The following is a 24,358-nucleotide window of genomic DNA, read 5'->3' on the forward strand; positions in this document are numbered from 1 at the left end:
GAATTTATCCATTTCATCCAGACTGTATAATTTGTTGGCATTTAGTTGTTTGTGATATTTTCTTACAATCCTTTTTATTTCTGTGGACTCAGTTATTACTTCTCCTTTTTCATATCTGATTTTATTTATTTGTGTCCCCTCTTTTTTTGTAATGAGTCTGGATAAAGGTTTCTTAATCTTGTTTATCTTTTCAAATAACCAGTTCTTGGTTTCATTGATCTTTTGTATTGTTTTTTAGACTTTATTTCATTTATTTCTGCTCTGATCTTTATTATTTCCTTTCTTCTACTCACTATGGGCTTTGATTGTTGTTCTTTATCAAGTTTAAGTGTAAAGTTAGATTGTTTATTTAAGCTTTTTCTTGTTTCCTGTGGTAGGCCTGTAATGCTATGAATTTCCCTCTTATGACTGCTTTCACTGTGTCCCATCAATTTTGGTCTGTTGTGTTCTCATTTTCATTTGTTTCAAGGTATCTTTTTATTTCTTTCTTGATCTCATTGTTAACCCATTCATTATTTAGTAACATGTGATTTACTCCCATGGCTTTGTGTGTTTTTCAGTTTTTTTCTTTTGATTGATTTATAGTGTTATATCACTATGGTCAGAGAAGATGCTTGATATGCTTTCAATATTTTTAAACTTATTGAGACTTGTTTTGTGTCCTAACATGTGGTCTATCCTAGACAATGTTCCAGGTGCACTTGAAAAGAATGTATATTCTGCTGCTTTGGGGTGCAATGCTCTGAAGATATCAATTAAATCCATCTGATCTAGTGTGTCATTTAAGGCCGCTGTTTCCTTGTTGATGTTTTGTGTGTTTCTGTCACTGAAAGAGCCTCTGGCAGTACTCAAGTTGCATGAGGTAGGTTTTTAGTGAGTCACCAAATAGGGGTGAGTGGTGTTCACCAGATCAACACAGGTTCAATCTCAGTGCCAGTGCTGTGTTCCAGTGCACTTGGCAAATTTTCCAGGGTATACCAAGTCTAGCTGCCACTCTCTTGGTGCCTGAACTCCTGTATGGTGGGGAAGGATCTCAGGGATTTGTCAGAGTGAGGCCTGTAGTGTTTATCAGGCCCAAACATACCAAGATTTGGTTGCATGAAGGGAGGGCTCGGCCCTGGTTGGGTTTGCCAAAAACATGGCTCCCATCCTAGAGCTATACAACTCAGTCTGTACAAGATTCTACTGGGAGCCCAGCTCAACAGAATGGGGCTGCCAGAAGTAGAGAGTATCAGACTGGTGGATCTCTGTGAGAGGAAGGTGTCAGTCAGGCTGGGGGATGGTGGGAAGAGTGGGCCCCACCCAGAACCACACAACACAGTCTGTCCTGGATTCTGCCCAGACTCCAGCAGGGCAGGGCCACCAGGAATCAGCAGGTTGGGGCCTCCAGGAGCCCAGAGGGTGATGCTAGTGGATCTTCCATGAGGGCATGTTGGGTAGTTTTTAGCAGAGGAATTGCCAGAATAAAGAGGATATTCATTTTTGGTAACTCTCGCCCCCCCCCCAAATATATTGCTTTGAGCTAAATATGTATTCATACTCAACACATAACTTTGTACCTATTTTTTAAAAACTATATCTTTATTGATTTCAGAGAGGAAGGGAGAGAGAGACAGAAACATCAACGATGAGAGAGAATCACCAATTGGCTTACTCCTGCACACCCCCCACTGGGACCAAGCCCACAACCTGGGCATGTGCCCTTGATCAGAATCAAACCTGAGATCCCCTCAGTCCACAGGCTGAGGCTCTACCCACTGAGCCAAAGCAGCTAGGGCAATTTTTGGTACCTCTTTATATATATATATATATATATATATATATATATATATATATATATGTGTGTGTGTGTGTGTGTGTGTGTGTGTGTGTGTGTGTGTGTATACTAGAGGCCCAGTGCACAAAATTCGTGCACTTGGGGGGAGGTCCCTCAGCCGGCCTGCGCCCTCTTGCACCCTCTTGCAGTTCGGGAGCCCTCAGGGGATGTCCAACTGACAGCTTAGCACTGCCGTGGAGGAGGGAGAGGCTCCCGCCACCACCTCTATACTGGCCAGACATGAGCCCGGCTTCTGGCTGAGCAGTGCTCCCAGGGGGAGCACACTGACCACCAGGGGATAGCTCCTGTGTTGAGCATCTGCCTCCTGGTGGTCAGTGTGTGTCATAGTGACTGGTCGTTCCGCCGTTCACTCTATTTGCATATTAGCCTTTTATTATATAGGATTCTCTCTCTCTCTCTCTCTCTCTCTATATATATATATATATATATATATATATGTGTGTGTGTGTGTGTGTGTGTGTGTGTGTGTGTGTGTGTATACACACACACACTGAGTGGCCAGATTATTATGACCACCCTATCAGTACTTCATTGGGACACCTTTTACTTTCAGTACTGCAGCGATTCTTCTTGGCATTGACTCCACGAGATGTTGAAAGGTGATGCGAGGAATCTGACACCATGCCTGATGAATAGCACTGTCCAGTTCTGTGAGATTTGATGGTTGTAGAACCAGCTGCCTGATGGCTCTTTTAACTTCGTCCCACAAATGCTCAATTGGATTGAGATCTGGTGATTGTTGGGGCCACCTAAGCAAGGTAAAGTCTCCCTCATGTTCTTGAAACCACTCCTGCACAATACTAGCATCATGGCATGGAGCATTGTCTTGTTGGAAGAAGCCATCTCCATTGGGATACACCATCAACATGATAGGATGAACTTGATCAGCAACGATACTTAGGTATGTTGTGCTATTCAGACGTTGTTCCACATGAATTAAAGGGCCCAAATCATGCCAGGAAAACATGCCCCCAACCATAACACTGCCCCCACCAGCTTGAAGGGTTGTACTCCTGCATGTGGGGTGCATGCTTTCATGCTGTTTCCGCGAAATTCTCACTCTGCCATCTTCATGATGCAACTGGAAACGTGATTCATCGTACCACATGACTTTTATCCAATGCTCGACTGTCCAATCCTTGTGTTCCTGTGCAAATTGGAGACGTTTTATCTTGGTAACTGCAGACAGCAAAGGTGTTCGAACAGGCCTTCGGCTTCCATATCCCATACAATGCAGTGTATGGCTAATTTGCCTACAAACGTCAGGTGGTCATAATAATCTGGCCACTCAGTATATATACACTTATATAATTTCAGAGAGGAAGGGAGAGGTAGAGAGACATAGAAACATCAATGATGAGAGAGAATCATTGATGGGCTGCCTTCCACACTCCCCTCACCAGGGATCAAGCCTGCAACCCAGGCACATACCTCAACTGGAATCAAGCCAGAACCTCCTTGTTTAATAGGTCAACATTCAACCACTGAGCCATGCCAGCCAGGCCATTTTTGGTAACACTTTATTATAAAATAATTTCAGACTTACAGAAAATTTACAAAGACATTCATATTCATTGCACCCAGTTTTCCCAAATGTTAACAGTTTGTTATTTGATTTGTTATTTTCTTTCAATATATATGAATATTCCCTTTTTGTCCTGAACCATTTCAAAGTAAAATTTAGGCATGATATTCCCTTAACCCTAAATACTTCAGCATAGCCGAAACCGGTTTGGCTCATTGGATAGAGCGTCGGCCTGCGGACTGAAGGGTCCCGGGTTCGATTCCGGTCAAGGGCATGTACCTTGGTTGCGGGCACATCCCCAGTGGGAGGTGTGCAGGAGGCAGCTGATCGATGTTTCTCTCTCATCGATGTTTCTAGCTCTCTATCCCTCTCCCTTCCTCTCTGTAAAATATCAATAAAATATATTTTAAAAAAAGATTTAAAAAAATACTTCAGCATGTATCTCTCTCTCAGAACAAAATATTTCTTTTATATAGGCATGGTGAAATTGCCCTGGCCGGGTAGTTCAGTTGGTTAGAGCATCTTCCTGGTACATCAAGGTTGCGGGTTTGATCCCCAATCAGGGCACACACAAGAAGCAACCAATGAATGCATAAATAAGTAGAACAACAAATCAATACTTCTTTCCCTTTCTCTCTCTCTCTAAAATAAATCAATAAAAAAATAAAATAGTGTCAGGAAATTAATATTGATAAAATACTATTATCTAATCTACAGGCCACATTCATAGTTCTCCAACTGTACAAATAATAATATTCTTTGTACAAATAGAATAGTGGTGGTTTCCAGGATGTAATTCAGGATCAGACATTGATTTGTTAGTTCTAGCTAGCCTCCTTTAATCTGAAACAGTTCCTCGGACTGTCCTTGCCTTTCATGACTATGACATTCCCTTTTTTTTTTAAAGAATAGTTTATTGAGTTTGAGAGAGAGAGAGAGAAAGGGAAATATCTATGTGAGAGCAGAACATCAATCAGCTGCCTCTGCATGCCCCCTGCTGGGGATTGAGCCTGCAACCCCAGCATGTGCCTTGACCAGGAATCCAATCAGCAACCTTTTGTTGCAGGGAATGATGCCCAACCAACTGAGCCACACCGGCCAGGGCTCTTTGCATTTTTTAATTATTATTATTTTATTTTGAAGCAATCACAAACTTACAGAAAAGTTTGAATTACAATAGAGAATGTCTTGGGGTTTTATTTCTGAACCATTTGAGAGCTAGTTATTCACCTGATGCCCATTATCTCTGAATAATTGTGTGTTTTTTGGTTTTGTTTTTTGCCAACAAGGATATCCTATTTAATAATCCTATATAATAAAGAGGTAATATGCAAATTGACCCTCACAAGATGGCCACCCCCATGTGGTCAAAGATGGCCACCACAAGATGGCTGGCAGGGGAGGGTAGTTGGGGGCGACCAGGCCTGCAGGGGAAGTCAGTTAGGGGTGACCAGGCCATCAGGGGAGGGCAGTTGGGGGCAACCAGGTTGGCAGGGGAGGGCAGTTGGGGGGGACCAGGCCTGCAGGGGAGGGCAGTTGGGGGTGACCAGGCTGGCAGGGGAGGGCAGTTAGGGGCGACCAGGCCTGCAGGGGAGGGCAGTTGGGGGCAACCAGGCCTGCAGGGGAGGGCAGTTAGGGGCAACCAGGCCTTCAGGGGAGGGCAGTTAGGCATCGATCAGGCTGGCAGTGGAGTGGTTAGGGGGTGATCAGGGAGGCAGGCAGGTGAGCGGTTGGGAGCCAGCAGTCCCGGATTGTGAGAGGGATGTCCAACTGCTGGTGCAGGCTGGGCTGAGGGACACCCCCCACCAGTGCATGAATTTCGTGCACCAGGACTCTAGTTTTTCTATATAATTATCACATAACCATTAAAACCAGGAAATTAACATAAATGGATTGCTAATATCTAATTCTCAGGTCCCAATCAAGTTTCATCAATTGTCCCCAAATGATCTATCATCACAAAGAATCCAGTTCAGCCTAGTTTCTAAGGATCATGTCTGCGAGTCAAGATTCCCGATCCAGAGACAATGGCCCCGATGGAATGGAACGTGAAGGCGTCATCTAGAGTAACTGGAATGAGATCGTTGACAGCTTTGATGACATGAACCTCTCAGAGTCCCTCCTCCGTGGCATCTACGCCTATGGTTTTGAGAAGCCCTCTGCCATCCAGCAGCGAGCCATTCTTCCTTGTATCAAGGGTTATGATGTGGTCGCTCAAGCCCAATCTGGGACAGGAAAAACAGCCACTTTTGCCATTTTGATTCTGCAACAGATTGAAGTGGATCTAAAGGCCACTCAGGCCTTGGTCCTGGCACCTACTAGAGAATTGGCACAGCAGATACAGAAAGTAGTCATGGCTTTAAGAGATTACATGGGTGCCTCCTGCCATGCCTGCATTGGGGGTACCAACGTGCATGCAGAGGTGCAGAAACTGCAGATGGAAGCTCCCCATATCATCGTGGGCACCCCAGGACGTGTGTTTGATATGCTTAATCGCAGATACCTGTCTCCCAAATACATCAAGATGTTTGTACTGGATGAAGCTGATGAAATGTTAAGCCGTGGGTTCAAGGACCAGATCTATGACATATTCCAAAAGCTCAACAGCAACACCCAGGTGGTATTGCTGTCAGCTACAATGCCTTCTGATGTGCTTGAGGTGACCAAGAAGTTCATGAGGGACCCCATTAGGATTCTTGTCAAGAAGGAAGAGTTGACTCTGGAGGGTATCTGCCAATTCTACATCAATGTGGAAAGAGAGGAGTGGAAGCTGGACACATTGTGTGACTTATATGAAACCCTCACCATCACCCAGGCAGTCATTTTTCATCAACACTCGAAGAAAGATTGATTGGCTCACTGAGAAGATGCACGCCCGAGACTTCACTGTCTCTGCCATGCATGGAGATATGGACCAAAAGGAATGAGATGTAATCATGAGGGAGTTCTGCTCTGGCTCTAGCAGAGTATTGATTACCACTGACCTGCTGGCCAGAGGCATTGATGCGCAGCAGGTTTCTTTAGTCATCAACTATGACCTTCCCACCAACAGGGAAAACTATATCCACAGAATCGGTTGGGGTGGACGTTTTGGGTGTGGCTATTAATATGGTGACAGAAGAAGACAAGAGGACTCTTCGAGACATTGAGACCTTCTACAACACCTCCATTGAGGAGATGCCCCTCAATGTTACTGACCTCATCTGAGAGGGGCTGACCTGCTACCTCATCCCAGCCAGGGTTCTTAGTCCTTGGCAGGCTGAGGAGGAGCAGGAGGGGGGAGGGAAGGGAGCCAAGGGATGGACATCTTGTCAATCCCCCCCCCCCGCTTTGAATAAATGTCACTTTTTGAGGCAAAGAAGGAACCGTGAACAATTTAGATACCCTTTTCTTTGGGGTAGGCTCATGCCACAGGTGCCGTCTCTTCTCCCAAAAACACTAATCCACTTCCCTAACCTAGTCAACCTCCAAACCCCAGAGACTCCCTGCTCCAGCCAAATTCCTCTGAAAATGATTCTTCAAGGGGCTATGTCACTCAGCCTCATTTACTGGACCAAATCTGGAGGGAGAACCCTTGAGTTAGGTGGCCCAGGGGATTGTCCCCATGTGGGGGGAGCAGGGGAGAAAAAAATAGTAGCCATTTTTACATTGTTTTGTATAGTATTTATTGTTTCAGGAAACAAAATTCTGAATAAAATTACTTGGAAACTGAAAAAAAAAAATCCAGTTCAGAGCCACATGTTGCTTTTAGATGTCATGTCTCTTTCATCACCTTCAGTCTGGAATATTTCATTCGTCTTTCAATGATTTTCAAGATCTTGGCACTTTTGAAGCCTACAGGCCAGGTATTTGGAGAATGTTCCTTGATTTGTGTTTGTCTGATTTTTTCCTCATGATTAGATTCAGGTTACACATCTTTGGAGGGACTATCACAGAAGTGACACTGTACTCTGCATTCTGTCAGGTGGAGCATGATTTTGATGTGTCCTATTACTGATGATGTTCACTTTGATCACTTGACTAAAGTGGTATGTACCAAGCTTCTCTACTGTGAAGTTATTCTTTGTAATTAATAAATATTTCATGGTGAAGTGCTTCAATACTGTGTAAATCTTCTATTTGTCATCCAACTTTCAATGTATTCATTTGTTTACTTATATCAGTATAGACTTACAGTTTCCTATTTTATCAGTGGGTTATAATCCATTACTATCATTGTTCCCTTTGATGCTCAAGTTGTCCTAGATTTGGCCATTCCCTCAAGCCGGCTACTGTGTTCTCATTCTTTGAGCACTTCCATACTTTCTGGTACAAGATGTTCCAGGCTCATCTGTACTTTCAATCAGCCATTTTTCTGAGGGGCCCTAGCTCTCTTTAGTGGAAACTAGTATTTAGCAGCCAAATCCAGGCACTAGGTGTAGATATTCTTATTGGTGTGTTGCTGCTTCCTGCCCTCTCAGAGTTTCACTTATACACTTTACTCAAATGCTTACACACACATTCTATCTATCTATCTATCTATCTATCTATCTATCTATTCTAATATAACCCATCTAACATCAGAGGGTTCATACTAGTTTTCTCTTTTTCTGAATTTGCAACAACTTATGACAATGAGAAAATTAGTTTCCATTATTCTTTATATGTTTAACCATTTTATCAATACTTTCGTATGTAACTGTTCTGGGAGGTTTCTTTACCTTTTTAAATAATAACTACCATTCATTGGCTGCTTAACATGTGCCAAGCACTGTTCTATTTGCTTTACATCAAAAATTTTGTTTCATTCTCAGTATACCCTGTTAGACAAGCATAATTATATCCATTTTAGAGAGGAAATTGAGGCATAGAGAGGGTAATTTTCTCAAGATAAGGTAGCTGGGGGAAGAGCATTCTAACAGAGAAAACAGTAAATGCAAATGACCTGAGGTAAGAGTCTATCTACCATGTTCAAGGAGGAGAAAGGAGGCTTGTGGACTGGGACTGAGGGAGGGAAAGGAAGAGTAATAGATGATGAGGTCAGAGAGGGACTTGGAAGCCAGACTGTGTAGAGGCTTGTGGGCCATGATTTTACCTTATCTTCAGAACAAGAGGTGAGACACTGGAGAATTATAAGAAGAGGAGTGACATAATCTGACGTACATTTTAAGAGGGTCACTGTACCAGGCCAGCATGCCCTGACCTGGAATCAAACCAGTGAGCTCTTGGTTCATGAGTCAGCACTCAACAACTGAGCCACACCGGCCAGGCAATTCTGTGTTTTTTTAAAACAAGGATCCACAAATTACATAAGCTTCAGGCCCTACATATAGAGTATGGCCCTACTCACTCTCTATATTCAACCAGCAAGTCCAGATGGATATACTGTCACAATATATCCATAATTCAACCCCTTCCTCCCACCTCAACTGCTACTACTCTGGCTCTACCCACTCCCATTTGGATTACTGCAATAGTTCCTGACTAGTCTCCCTACCTCCTCCCCATCATATTCCCTTCTATGGTCTATTCCCAACATAGCAGACAGGGGGATCTTTTCATAAAATAAATTATATTATGTAACTATGCTGCTCAAAACATTCCAATAGCTTCACGTCTCACTCAAAGAAAGGAATAAAAAACAAGCTCCTTGACACCATCTCCTACCATTCCACACCAGCCATACCATCCTCCTTGCTGTTCTTCAAACACACTTCACAAGATTCCCCTTCACAGGTTTGCACTGGCTTCTGCCTCCCCCTAGAAAGTTCTTCCTTCAGATATCCACATGGCTTTTTATCTCACCTCCTTCATGTCTTTGCTTAAATATCACGGTTTCAATGAGCCTTACCTTGGCCTCCCCATCAAAACTTTCACCCACTCACTGACCCATCCTCCTCTGCACCCTCGATCCCATTTACCTTCCTCCCTACTTTTTCTCTTTCCCAGAGTACATATCACTTTCTAAAACACTAGGCAGTTTATTTATTAATTATATTTATTATTTTTCACTTCTCCCCTTTTTCTAGAATCCTCACAAGCACAGGAATCTTTATTTTACTCACCTCTGTATCCTCAATACTTAGAATAGTGCCTGGCAACTAGTAGGCACTTAGTATTTATTGAATGAATGAATAAATGAATCAAAAGTGGTCCTAGTAGTGGGAAGAGAATATACAAAGATCCATAAATGAAAGAGTATATGCCTTATTCAAGCAATGAAAAGACTTAAGGACAAAGATAAAAAAGGAGGAGAAAAAAAAATGGCGGCGGAATAGACAGACGTGTTCCGAGCCTTGTCCCGAAGTAGAAAGAAAGAACAGCTGAGGGTCGCACTAGGAGTGTTTGTTGGCAAGTTGGGGGACAGCTGAACTCCAGAAGAAGGTGGGAGACTGCTAGACGGGGTTCCCCTGACCTGGCAGCTCCCACTGCGGCTGGGTCCCCTCCCGGAGCTGCGGGCTTGGACACGGAGTCGCCGCCATCTGGAACTGGAAAGTGGAGCTTATCGGAAGCCTGAGAATCCACAACTGCGGCACCCACGGAACAGCTGCGAGCCCCAGAACAACGCTCCCCAATTGGCGCAAACACACGGGTTCAGAGGAGCTCTACACTCCACCACGGAAAGGTCAGATTTCGCCTAGGATAAGGTGAGGTCTCTGGTCCCAGCACGAGAGAGGAACGCGCGTTTTGCGGGAGCTGGAGGACCAGGGAAGTCTGTGCCTAGAAAAATCGGTGGCTGCTGGGGCTGGCGTGATCTGTGAATGTGGAAGGGGGTCCTCAGAGCTGCTAACAGAAGGGCTCTCTAAAAAGCAACCCATTTTGATCTGAAGTGCAGGGACACCCTAAGAATTTCAGGGGTGTGCTAGACTTACGCGCAGCCACGGAGTGCGCACACTTGGGCTTTTTCCTCTTGAAATTCTTGCTTCTGATTACTAAGCCCAATTCATAGGTTCACCCAGTTGGGGACACCCTGGGAGACTGCAGGGGAAAGTTGTTTTTCTGGAACCTGGGGATCGGAGCAGGGAGTGACCATCGGAGAGCCAGCTCTGAGGCAGCCCACCCCCACAAACCGGTAGTGAGTGCCACAGGGAAAGAAGGCTCTAACACTCCCTAGAGAGGCCATAGATAAACCCGGAAGTCAATCCAGAAACACTGCCACCCAGGGGCTGAATCACAAATTGACTCTTGTGTAATCAAAAATAAAGGAAAACGAATTAAGACACACCGCCTGCTTAAAATCAGGACTGGCTTACATCACTGAAGAGCAGTGGAATGCAGGGAACTGCAATACTGTCCGGACTGAGAAACAGGCGTGCCAAACAGAACAACAGAGGAAGTGAATGACCTTCACTACTCCACATTTTATTTTTATTTTTTATTTTTTTATTTTCATTTTTTGCATCTTTTACTCAAGAAACTAATTTTTTTCTCACTTGATTTTACCTTTTTAATTATTACATTTTTATTTTCAATCCGTATTATTACTACTGCTATTTTATCTTTTTTTTTTTTAAGTGTCATTTTATTTTCTCTTCATTTTGTTTTGGGATTAATGTTCTACATTCTATTTTTATCTTTCCTTTAGCATCATTTTACTCTATCTCAAATCTACCTTTATGCCATCACTCTCTTCCTCACTTTTCCCTTTTCAGTGTCCTGTTTATCTTACCCCTTTCCTGCTTTAGATTTTCCCTATTCTTTCTGTTTACCCCCTTTTAAAATTTCACCCTACTTATATATCTAATCTCCAATCCCCTGCTCCAAGTCCATACACACCTCTCTCTTCGCTGTCTTAACTATCCAAAAAATTGTTTTTCACTCTGTCCCTTTGTTGTTGTTCACTTGAATGTAGATTATATCGAATTTTTATGCTATTTTGTGAGATGGTTTTGCTTATTCTTCTTTTGTTTATTTTTTTGTTTGTTTAGTGCTTCTGTTTTCCCTTGCCTCACTCACTATTAGTTGGTGTTGTAGTTTGTATTAATCCCCAGGCACTTGTTGCTGGCATTTGCTGGGATAAGTGATTGTTCTATTGGAGTTTTATCCCCAATATATATAGTCTGTTTCCCTTTCTCTCTTAGTCTCTTTCTTGTCTCTCTTACTTTTTTTTCTTCTTTTTTTCCCTTTTCCCAATTTCATTTTGACACCCCCTTTTTTTTCTTCTTCTTTCTTTCTTTCTTTTTCCTCTTCTTCTTTCTCTACTATCCCCTAATTTGCCTTTCTATGGTGGTCACCTTTATTGGAGGTTATTAATATCGTGAATACATTTCTGTTCAGTGACTTGTGTTTTGTACCTGGTAGTGCTGTATTTTGTGCCTTTAAATCGACGCAGGAGAGAGAGAACTACATAACCAGACACCCAGAGAAGAGAGACCATGGGGAGACAAAGACACAGCCCGCATATGAAAGAAAAGCAGGCATCACCAGAAAAGGAAGTAAACGAAATGGAAGCAAGCAACCTTCCAGAAAAAGAATTCAGAGAAATGGTCATAAGGTGGCTGAAAAGAATGGAAGACAAATTCGACAATATGAGCAAGAACCAAGAGGAAATGAAGAAGAACCAAGAAGAAATGAAAAATGACATCGCTGCTGTAAAGAACTCAATAGAAAGCATCAAGAGTAGGCTAGAAGAAGCAGAGGACCGCATCAGTGAGCTAGAAGACAAGATGGGAAAAAATACCCAAGTAGAGCAACTTCTAGAAAAAAAAATTAAAAGGCAGGAGGAGAGCCTAAGGGAACTTTGGGACAACACGAAACAAAACAACATCCGCATAATAGGGGTTCCAGAAGGAAAGGAAGCTGAGCAAGGAATAGAAAACCTATTTAAAGAAATAATGACAGAAAATTTCCCTGATATAGAGAAGAAAAAACCCACACAAATCCAAGAAGCTCACAGAGTCCCAAGCAAAATGAACCCCAAAAGACCGACGCCAAGGCACATTATAATTAAATTGGCAAACACCAACGACAAAGTAAGAATCTTAAAAGCAGCAAGAGACAGAAAGTTACCTACAAAGGAACCCCCATCAGACTAGCAACTGATTTCTCAACAGAAACTCATCAGGCTAGAAGGGAATGGAATGAAATATACAAAGTCATGCAAAGGAAGGGTCTGAATCCAAGAATACTGTACCCAGCAAGGCTGTCAATCAAAATTAAAGGTGAAATCAGGAGCTTCACAGACAAAAAAGGACTAAGGGAATTTATTACCACCAAACCAGCAATGCAAGAAATGCTAAAGGGTCTGCTGTAAAAAAAAAAAGAAATAGGAAGCGAAGAAGGAACACAGGTGTAAAGAATAGGAATGGCGACAAATAAGTACCTATCAATAATAACTTTAAATGTAAACGGATTAAATGCCCCAATCAAAAGACATAGGGTAATGGATTGGATAAGAAAACATGACCCATATATCTGCTGTCTACAAGAAACCCACCTCAGAAAAAAAGACGCACACAGACTGAGGGAGAAGGGATGGAAAAAGGTTTTCCAGGCAAATGGAACTGAAAAAAAAGCTGGGGTAGCAATAATTATATCTGACAAATTAGATCTCAAACTGAAGGACATAACAAGAGATAAGGAAGGCCACTTCATAATACTAAAGGGAGCAATCCAACAAGAAGAAATAACTCTGGTAAACATATATGCACCCAATACAGGAGCACCCAAATACATAAAAAAACTCCTGGAGGATATCAAGGGAGAGATTGACAGCAATACAATCATAGTAGGAGACTTTAATACCCCACTATCACCATTGGACAAATCCTCTAAACAAAAAATCAGCAAAGAAACATCAATCCTAAATGACTCACTAGACCAGATGGAATTAATTGACATCTTCAGAACATTTCACCCCAAAGCCACAGAATATACATTCTTCTCAAGTGCACATGGGTCATTTTCAGAGATAGACCATATGTTGGGACATAGGCAAAGTCTCTTCAAATTCAAGAAGATAGAAATCATATCAAGCATCTTCTCAGACCACAGTGGCATAAAACTGGAAATCAACTACAATAAAAACAACCCAAAGAAATCAAACACATGGAGACTAAACAGCATGCTATTAAACCATGACTGGGTTACCAGAGAGATCAAAGAAGAAATAAAAAACATCATGACAACAAATGACAATGAAAACACTACAATCCAAAATCTATGGGACACAGCGAAAGCAGTCTTGAGAGGGAAGTTCATAGCTCTACAAGCCTACTGCAAAAAACAAGAAACAATGGTAATAAATTACCTAACCCAACAACTCAAAGAGTTAGAAAAAGAGCAACAAGAAAAGCCCAGTGTAAGCAGAAGGAAGGAAATAATAAAGATCAGAGCACAGATAAACGACATAGAGACCAAAGAAACAATACAAAAGATCAACAAACCAAGAGCTGGTTCTTTGAAAGGATAAACAAGATTGATGAACCTCTAGCCAGGCTCACCAAGAAGCAAAGAGAGAGGACCCAAATAAACAAAATCAGAAATGAAAGAGGTGAAATAACAACAGATCCCGCCGAAATACAAAGGATTGTTAAAAAATACTACGAACAACTCTATTCCAACAAACTGGACAACCTGGAGGAAATGGACATATTCCTAGAAAAATATAACCTTCCAAAACTCAATCAGGAAGAATCTAAACAGCTCAATATGCCAGTAACTGTGGAAGAAATTGAAGCAGTCATCAAAAAGCTTCCGGCAAACAAAAGCCTGGGGCCAGACGGCTTCACAGGAGAGTTTTACCAAACATTCAAGGAAGAACTAAAACCTATCCTCCTCAGACTATTCCAAAAAATTCAAGGGGCTTGGACGCGGAGTCTGCGCCATCTTGATCCGGAAAGTGGAGCTTATCTGAAGCCTGAGAATCCACAACTGCGGCACCCCAGGAACAGCTGCGAGCCCCAGAACAACGCTCCCCAACTGGCGCAAGCACACGGGTTCAGAGGAGCTCTACACTCCACCACGGAAAGGTCAGATTTCGCCTGGGATAAGGTGAGGTCTCTGGTCCCGGCGGGAGAGAGGAACGCGCGTTTTGCGGGAGCTGGAGGACCAGGGAAGTCTGTGCCTAGAAAAATCCGTGGCTGTAGGGGCTGGCGTGATCTGTGATTGTGGAAAGGGGTCCTCAGAGCTGCTAAGAGAAGGGCACTCTAAAAAGCAACCCATTTTGATCTGAAGTGCAGGGACACCCTAAGAATTTCAGGCTGTCCAGACTTACGCGCAGCCCGTGCGCTCCCTTTGTGCCTGGGTTTACTCGCAGTCCTGGAGTTCGCACACTTGGGCTTTTTCCTCTTCAAATCCTTGCTTCTGATTACTAAGCCCAATACATAGGATCACCCAGTTGGGGACACCCTGGGAGACTGCAGGGGAAAGTTGTTTTCCTGGAACCTGGGGATCGGAGCGGGGAGTGACCATCAGAGAGTCAGCTCTGAGGCAGACCACGCCCACAGGCCGGTGGCAGTGCCACAGAGAAAAAAGGCTCTAACACTGCCTAGAGAGGCCATAGATATACCCGGAAGTCAATCCAGAAACACTGCCACCCAGGGGCTGAATCACAAATTGACTCTTGCGTAATCAAAAATAAAGGAATACGAGAAATTAAGACACACCGCCTGCTTAAAATCAGGACTGGCTTACAACACCGAAGAGCAGTGGATCGCAGGGAACTGCAATACTGTCTGGACTGAGAAACAGGCGTGCCAAACAGAAAAACAGAGGAAGTGAATGACCTTCACTACTTCACATTTTATTTTTACCTTTTATTTTTTTATTTTTTTATTTTTTTTTTTAATTTTCATTTTTTGCATCCTTTAATCAAGAAACTTTTTTTTCTTTTTTCATCACTTGATTTTACCTTTTTAATGATTACATTTTTATTTTCAATCCGTATTATTACTACTGCTATTTTATCTTTTTTTTTTAAAGTGTCATTTTATTTTCTCTTCATTTTATTTTGGGATTAGGGTTCTACATTCTATTTTTTATCTTTCCTTTAGCATCGTTTTACTCTATCTCAACTCTACCTTTAGGCCATCACTCTCTTCCTAACCTCCCCCTTTTCAGTGTCCTGTTTGTCTTACCCTTTTACTGCTTTAGATTTTCCCTATTCTTTCTGTTTACCCCTTGTTAAAATTTCACCCTACTTACATATCTAATCTCTAATCCCCTGCTCCAAGTCCACATACACCTCTCCCTTCGCTGTCTGAGCTATCCATAAACTTGTCCTTCTCTCTGTCCTTTTGTTGTTGTTTGCTTGAATGTAGATTATATCCAATTTTTATGCTGTTTTTGTGAGATTGTTTTGCTTATTCTTCTTTTGTTTATTTTTTTGTTTGTTTTGTGCTTCAGCTTTCCCTTGCCTCAATCCATATTAGTTGGTGTTGTAGTTTGTATTAATCCCCAGGCACTTGTTGCTGGCATTTGCCGGGATTAGTGATTGTTCTATTGGAGTTTTATCCCCAATATATATAGTCTGTTCCCCTTTCTCTCTTAGTCACTTTCTTGTCTCTCTTACTTTTTTTTTTCTCTTTACTTTCCCTTTTCCCAATTTCATTTTCACACTCCTTTTTTCTTTTTTTCTTTCTTTCTTTCTTTTTTCCTCTTCTTCTTTCTCTCCTATCACCTAATTTGCCTTTCTCTGGTGGTCACCTTTATTGGAGGTTATTAATATCGTGAATACATTTCTGTTCAGTGCCTTGTGAGTTGTACCTGGTAGTGCTGTATTTTGTGCCTTTAAATCAACCCAGGAGAGAGAGAACTACATAACCAGACACCCAGAGAAGAGAGACCATGGGGAGACAAAGAAGCAGCCCGCATATGAAAGAAAAGCAGGCATCACCAGAAAAGGAAGTAAACGAAATGGAGGCAAGCAACCTTCCAGAAAAAGAATTCAGAGAAATGGTCATAAGGTGGCTGAAAAGAATGGAAGACAAATTCGACAATATGAGCAAGAACCAAGAGGAAATGAAGAAGAACCAAGAAGAAATGAAAAATGACATCGCTGCTGTAAAGAACTCAATAGAAAGCATCAAGAGTAGACTAGAAGAAGCAGAGGACCGCATCAGTGAGCTAGAAGACAAGATGGAAAAAAATACCCAAGAAAAGCAACTTCTAGAAAAAAAAATTAAAAGGCAGGAGGAGAGTCTAAGGGAACTTTGGGACAACACGAAACAAAACAACATCCGCATAATAGGGGTTCCAGAAGGAAAGGAAGCTGAGCAAGGAATAGAAAACCTCTTTGAAGAAATAATGACAGAAAATTTCCCAGATATAGGGAAGAAAAAACCCACACAAATCCAAGAAGCTCACAGAGTCCCAAGCAAAATGAACCCCAAAAGACCGACGCCAAGGCACATTATAATTAAATTGGCAAACACCAACGACAAAGTAAGAATCTTAAAAGCAGCAAGAGAGAGACAGAAAGTTACATACAAAGGAACCCCCATCAGACTAGCAACTGATTTCTCAACAGAAACTCATCAGGCCAGAAGGGAATGGAATGAAATATACAAAGTCATGCAAAGGAAGGGGCTGAATCCAAGAATACTGTACCCAGCAAGGCTGTCAATCAAAATTGAAGGTGAAATCAGGAGCTTCACAGACAAAAAAGGACTAAGGGAATTTATTACCACCAAACCAGCAATGCAAGAAATGCTAAAGGGTCTACTGTAAAAAAAAAAGAAAGAAAGAAAGAAACAGGAAGCGAAGAAGTAACACAGGGGTAAAGAATAGGAATGGCGACAAATAAGTACCTATCAATAATAACTTTAAATGTAAATGGATTAAATGCCCCAATCAAAAGACATAGGGTAACAGATTGGATAAGAAAACACGACCCATATATCTGCTGTCTACAAGAAACCCACCTCAGAAAAAAAGACGCACACAGACTGAGGGTGAAGGGATGGAAAAAGGTTTTCCAGGCAAATGGAACTGAAAAAAAAGCTGGGGTAGCAATACTTATTTCTGACAAATTAGATCTCAAACTGAAGGACATAACAAGAGATAAGGAAGGCCATTTCATAATACTAAAGGGAGCAATCCAACAAGAAGAAATAACTCTGGTAAACATATATGCACCCAATACAGGAGCACCCAAATACATAAAAAAACTCCTGGAGGATATTAAGGGAGACATTGACAGCAATACAATCATAGTAGGAGACTTTAATACCCCACTATCACCATTGGACAAATCCTCTAAACAAAACATCAGCAAAGAAACATCAATCCTAAATGACTCACTAGACCAGATGGAATTAATTGACATCTTCAGAACATTTCACCCCAAAGCCACAGAATATACATTCTTCTCAAGTGCACATGGGTCATTTTCAAAGATAGACCATATGTTGGGACATAGGCAAAGTCTCTTCAAATTCAAGAAGATAGAAATCATATCAAGCATCTTCTCAGACCACAGTGGCATAAAACTGGAAATCAACTACAATAAAAACAACCCAAAGAAATCAAACACATGGAGACTAAACAGCATGCTATTAAACCATGACTGGGTTACCAGAGAGATCAAAGAAGAAATAAAAAACATCATGACAACAAATGACAATGAAAACACTACAATCCAAAATCTATGGGACACAGCGAAAGCAGTCTTGAGAGGGAAGTTCATAGCTCTACAAGCCTACTGCAAAAAACAAGAAACAGGGGTAATAAATTACCTAACCCATCAACTCAAAGAGTTAGAAAAAGAGCAACAAGAAAAGCCCAGTGTAAGCAGAAGGAAGGAAATAATAAAGATCAGAGCACAGATAAACGACATAGAGACCAAAGAAACAATACAAAAGATCAACAAAACCAAGAGCTGGTTCTTTGAAAGGATAAACAAGATTGATGAACCTCTAGCCAGGCTCACCAAGAAGCAAAGGGAGAGGACCCAAATAAACAAGATCAGAAATGAAAGAGGTGAAATAACAACAGATCCCGCCGAAATACAAAGGATTGTTAAAAATTACTACGAACAACTCTATTCCAACAAACTGGACAACCTGGAGGAAATGGACATATTCCTAGAAAAATATAACCTTCCAAAACTCAATCAGGAAGAATCTAAACAGCTCAACATGCCAGTAACTATGGAAGAAATTGAAGCAGTCATCAAAGAGCTTCCGGCAAACAAAAGCCCGGGGCCAGACAGCTTCACAGGAGAGTTCTACCAAACATTCAAGGAAGAACTAAAACCTATCCTCCTCAGACTATTCCAAAAAATTCAAGAGGAAGGAACACTTCCCAGCTCCTTCTATGAAGCCAGCATCACCCTAATACAAAAACCAGATAAAGACAACACAATGAAGGAGAATTACAGGCCAATATCTCTCATGAATGTAGATGCCAAAATCCTCAATAAAATTCTAGCAAATAGGATCCAGCAGTACATCAGAAAGATCATACACCATGACCAAGTAGGATTTATCCCAGGAATGCAAGGATGGTTCAATATCCGCAAATCAATAAATGTGATACATCACATAAACAAATTGAGAGATAAAAATCACATAGTCATATCAATTGATGCAGAAAAAGCATTTGACAAAATCCAACACCCTTTCTTGATAAAAACTCTCAACAAGGTGGGAATAGAAGGATCATACCTCAACATCATAAAAGCTATATATGATAAACCCACAGCTAACATCATACTCAATGGGCAAAAACTAAAACCATTTCCCCTAAGAACAGGAACAAGACAGGGATGCCCACTCTCACCACTCCTGTTTGACATAGTACTGGAAGTATTAGCCACTGCAATTAGACAAGAAGAAGAAATAAAAGGCATCCAAATTGGAAAAGAAGAAGTAAAGCTGTCCTTATTTGCAGATGACATGATATTGTACATAAAAAACCCGAAAGACTCCATCAAAAAACTAACAGACTTAATAAATGAATTCGGCAATGTAGCAGGATACAAAATTAACACCAAGAAATCTATGGCATTTCTATACACCAACAATGAACTTACAGAAAGAGAGACTAAAAAAGCAATCCCATTTTCCATCGCACCAAAAAAATTAAGATACTTAGGAATAAACCTAACCAAGGAGGTAAAAGACCTATATGCGGAAAACTACAGGACACTGAAAAAAGAGATAGAGGAAGATGTAAACAGATGGAAGAACATACCATGTTCATGGATTGGTAGAATCAACATCATTAAAATGTCCATACTACCCAAAGCAATCTATAGATTCAATGCACTCCCCATTAAAATACCAACGGCGTATTTCACAGACCTAGAAAGAACTCTCCAAAAATTCATCTGGAATAAAAAAAGACCCCGAATAGCCACAGCAATCCTGAGAAAGAAGAATAAAGTAGGAGGGATCTCAATACCAGATTTCAAGCTGTATTACAAAGCCACTGTCCTCAAAACAGCCTGGTACTGGCACAAGAACAGACATATAGATCAATGGAACAGAATAGAGAATCCAGATATCGACCCAAACCAATATGCGCATTTAATATTTGACAAAGGAGGCATGAGCATACAATGGAGTCAAGACAGTCTCTTTAATAAATGGTGTTGGGAAAATTGGACAGATACATGCAAAAAAATGAAACTAGATCACCAACTTACACCATACACAAAAATAAACTCAAAATGGGTACAGGACTTAAATATAAGACGGGAAACCATAAAAATACTAGAGGAATCCACAGGCAGCAAAATCTCAGACATATGCCAAAAGAACTTTTTCAGTGATACTGCCCCTAGGGTAATGGAAGCCAAACAGAAAATAAACAAATGGGACTACATCAAAATAAAAAGCTTTTGCACAGCAAAAGAAACCATCAACAAAACAACAAGAAACCCCACTGTATGGGAGAACATATTTGCAAATGGTATCACTGATAAAGGTTTAATTTCCAACATCTACAGGCAGCTTATACAACTTAATAAAAGGAAGATAAATGATCCAATAAAAAAATGGGCAACGGACCTAAATAGAAGCTTTTCGAAAGAAGACAGAAGGAAGGCCAAGAGACACATGAAAACATGCTCAAAGTCACTAATTATCCGAGAGATGCAAATCAAAACAACAATGCGATACCATCTCACACCTGTCAGAATGGCTATCATCAACAAATCAACAAACGACAAGTGTTGGCGAGGATGCGGAGAAAAAGGAACCCTCGTGCACTGCTGGTGGGAATGCAGACTGGTGCAGCCACTGTGGAGAACAGTATGGAGTTTCCTCAAAAAACTGAAAATGGAACTCCCATTTGACCCAGTAATCCCACTCCTAGGAATATATCCTAAGAAACCAGAAACACCAATCAGAAAGGATATATGCACCCCTATGTTCATAGCAGCACAATTTACAATAGCTAAGATTTGGAAACAGCCTAAATGCCCATCAGCAGATGACTGGATCAGAAAACTATGGTACATCTACACAATGGAATACTATGCTGCCGTAAAAAAGAAGGAATTACTACCATTTGTAGGCACTTGGATGGAATTAGAGAACATTATGCTAAGTGAAATAAGCCAGTCAATGAAAGAAAAATACCACATGATCCCACTCATTTGGGGATAATGAAAAACATTATAAACTGATGAACAAAAAGATAGTTACAGAGGCAGTAAAGCATCAAACAGACTGTCAAATTACAGTGGTAAGGTTAGGGAGAGGTGGGGGAAATAAGAGATCAACTGAAGGACTTATATGCATGTATATAAGAGTAACCAACGGATGCAAAACATTGGGGGGTGAGGGCATATATGGGAGTGGGGTGGGGGTCGGGGGCAATGATAAGATATGTACACATGTAATACCTTAATAAAAATTTGAAAAAATAAAAAAATAAAATAAAAAAAAAAAAACAAAAAAAAAAAACAAAAAATTCAAGAGGAAGGAACACTTCCAAGCTCCTTCTATGAAGCCAGCATCACCCTAATACCAAAACCAGATAAAGACAACACAATGAAGGAGAATTACAGGCCAATATCCCTCATGAATGTAGATGCCAAAATCCTCAACAAAATTCTAGCAAATCGGATCCAGCAGTACATCAGAAAGATCATACACCATGACCAAGTAGGGTTTATCCCAGGAATGCAAGGATGGTACAATATCCACAAATCAATAAATGTGATACATCACATAAACAAATTGAGAGATAAAAATCACAGTCATATCAATTGATGCAGAAAAAGCATTTGACAAAATCCAACACCCTTTCTTTCTTTTTTTTTTTCAAATTTTTATTAAGGTATTATATGTGTACATATCTTACCATTGCCCCCCCCCACCCCACTCCCATACATGCCCTCACCCCCCAATGTTTTGCATCCATTGGTTACTCTTATATGCATGCATACAAGTCCTTCAGTTGATCTCTTATTTCCCCCACCTCTCCCTAACCTTACCGCTGTAATTAGACAGTCTGTTTGATGCTTTACTGCCTCTGTAACTATCTTTTTGTTCATCAGTTTATAATGTTTTTCATTATCCCTAAATGAATGAGATCATGTGGTATTTTTCTTTCATTGACTGGCTTATTTCACTTAGCATAATGTTCTCTAATTCCATCCAGGTGTCTACAAATGGTAGTAATTCCTTTTTTTTATGGCAGCATAGTATTCCATTGTGTAGATGTACCATAGTTTTCTGATCCAGTCATCTGCTGACGGGCACCTAGGCTGTTTCCAAATCTTAGCTATTGTAAATTGCCAACACCCTTTCTTGATAAAAACTCTCAACAAGGTGGGAATAGAAGGATCATACCTCAACATAATAAAAGCTATATATGATAAACCCACAGCTAACATCATACTCAATGGGCGGAAAAAGGAGGAACAAATGTAATAATCTGTACAATAAAGATTTATTTAAAAAAAGATAATCAAATGTAGACTTGTTTTGTACTTCAAAGTGCTAATTTAAATAGATCCATTTAAGTAGAGAATATGCAAGAAAGATCATTAATAAAAGTATTGGTCCCCCTACCCAAATTAATGTTAGACATAAGAGTTTATGACATTTTGCTAGTGTTTTAAACCTCTATGAACAAATTTCGATACTTGTTCCTTAAGCCTAAATATTTCTTAAGTTTTATAGAAAACCCACTACGATATTAAATGCTGATAAATATACATGAAATACCTTTATAATAGAAATAGTTTTTCAAATGTTAACAAGGTGCTATGGTTCTAAAATTCAAATGGTCTAATAATTATGGATTCTCACAGTAACTACATAAATGTATTACAGTAAAGAGAACAGTTATATGCATGAGCCATACTTGAAGCTTGGGTAGTTAGGAATATGAGATCACTGGACAAATATTTCCAAAGCCTCAACAATGTGTGCAGCAGAAGGATGGTCTTTAGGATCTTTATTCGTGCACACAGAGAAGAGCTCAATTACTTTCTGGTATGTCTTATCCAGTTCTTCCGTATTAAGAGGTGGCCTCGTTCCCAAAGCTGCATAGTATGCTTCATCATCGAAGTCACTTTCTTTTTTTTTTTTTTTTAATATATTTTATTGATATTTTACAGAGAGGAAGGGAGAGGGATAGAGAGCTAGAAACATCGATGAGAGAGAAACATCGATCAGCTGCCTCCTGCACACCTCCCACCGGGGATGTGCCCGCAACCAATGTACATGCCCTTGACCGGAATCGAACCCGGGACCCTTCAGTCCGCAGGCCGACGCTCTATCCAAACCGGTTTTGGCCGAAGTCACTTTCATCAAAAGTTTTTTCTTTAAAAAAAAATTTATCTTCATCATCATCATCATCATCTGAAAGAGTAATGTGTGGAATACATAAAGTCATCATTTCCCACAGAGTAAGGCCAAAGGTAAATATGTCTGCTTTGTCAGTAATAATACCATTCTCCTCCAAAGCTTCCTTGGGTTTCCAAGGCTCAGTGTCAATGTAACAGGCCTCAGGGTCAGTTACTGTCATATTTTCATCCAATGGTAGAGAGACTCCTATATCACAGATTTTAATTGTTTCAAAATCACCTTTAATTACAACATTTGAAGACTTTATGTCTCCATGAAGCAACTTCTTATTTTGGTGCAGATACTTTAACCATCTTGCCATGTTCAAAGCAACTTTTAAAATTGTGGCTGCTGGAAAAGGATTGTGGCTGTCTTTATTTCGTTCTTTGATTAAGTCATTTAGAGACTTTTCACCCCCGTATTCCATAGCAAGACACAGACTACCATCATTGGCTTCAGTGAAAGCACAATAACCTATAATATTTGGATGATGAAGGCTTTTCAAAATCTTAGCTTCATCAGTTAATCTCTTTTGATACATACTTTGATAATCACCATTACATCTAGAATTAATCTTTTTCACAGACCAAGGAGAATGAGACAAGCCTCTTGGAGATCTTTTCATAAGGTAGACATTTAGCCCTGTGACATAGCCAAGCTTCTGCATAAACAGAGAGGCAGGAATTTTTATACATGGAGTTGAACATAACGCAGATTTTCTTTTTTCAGATAATTTGCTTGGTGTCTTAAAATTATTGATTTCTTCCATTGTAATAATCACTCTAGGTCCCGGGCCGCGCCGCGCGGCGGCCACACTCCAGGTAGAAGAGGAGCCTGCTGACGAGAGGTCCAGGCCAAGGCTATCTTAAAAACTGGTTCCGAGGGGCTGCCAACAAGACCCCACAATTACTTCAGCATCTACCCAGCCAAGCACAACATCTGATACAGTTGTGCCTGGAACCCGCCAGGCTTCCAAAAACACGCGCACTTCCTCAGCGATGGCCGCAAACTCGATATCTGGATATTTAGTTTGTATCCTGCTACTTTATGAATTTATTTATCAGTTCCAATAGATTTTTGGTAGAATCTTTAGGGTTCACTATATACCGTATCATGTCATCTGCAAATAATGACAGTTTTAATTCTTCCTTTCCAATTTGTATGTCTTTTATTTCTTGTTCTTGTCTGATACCTGTGGCTAAGACTTTCAGTACTATCCCATCTAATAAAAGAGTAATATGCAAATTGACCATACCTCCGCTACACCCACAA

The 24,358-nt window shown here is 40.8% G+C and overlaps 1 protein-coding gene and 1 pseudogene across 2 annotated transcripts; one reads left to right on the forward strand and one right to left on the reverse strand.

Moving 5' to 3' along the window:
- The first annotated feature begins 5,355 nt into the window (after positions 1-5,355).
- Positions 5,356-6,569, forward strand: LOC308239758 (eukaryotic initiation factor 4A-I-like; annotated as a pseudogene). Its single transcript has one exon. The product of its transcript is annotated as a eukaryotic initiation factor 4A-I-like (transcript).
- Positions 6,570-22,630: 16,061 nt separating this feature from the next.
- Positions 22,631-23,858, reverse strand: LOC308239323 (lymphokine-activated killer T-cell-originated protein kinase-like; the record flags this gene model as incomplete). The annotated part of the gene is made up of 2 exons (XM_080652126.1): positions 23,045-23,858; positions 22,631-22,815 (listed from the first exon to the last, which is right to left on the reverse strand). The coding sequence occupies exons 1-2, from the start codon at positions 23,853-23,855 to the stop codon at positions 22,631-22,633; spliced, it is 996 nt and encodes a 331-aa protein (XP_080508252.1). The 5' UTR covers positions 23,856-23,858.
- Positions 23,859-24,358: the final 500 nt, after the last annotated feature.

The sequence above is a fragment of the Plecotus auritus genome, assembly GCF_963455305.1.
Source record: "Plecotus auritus genome assembly, chromosome: X".
Lineage (NCBI taxonomy): Eukaryota > Metazoa > Chordata > Mammalia > Chiroptera > Vespertilionidae > Plecotus > Plecotus auritus.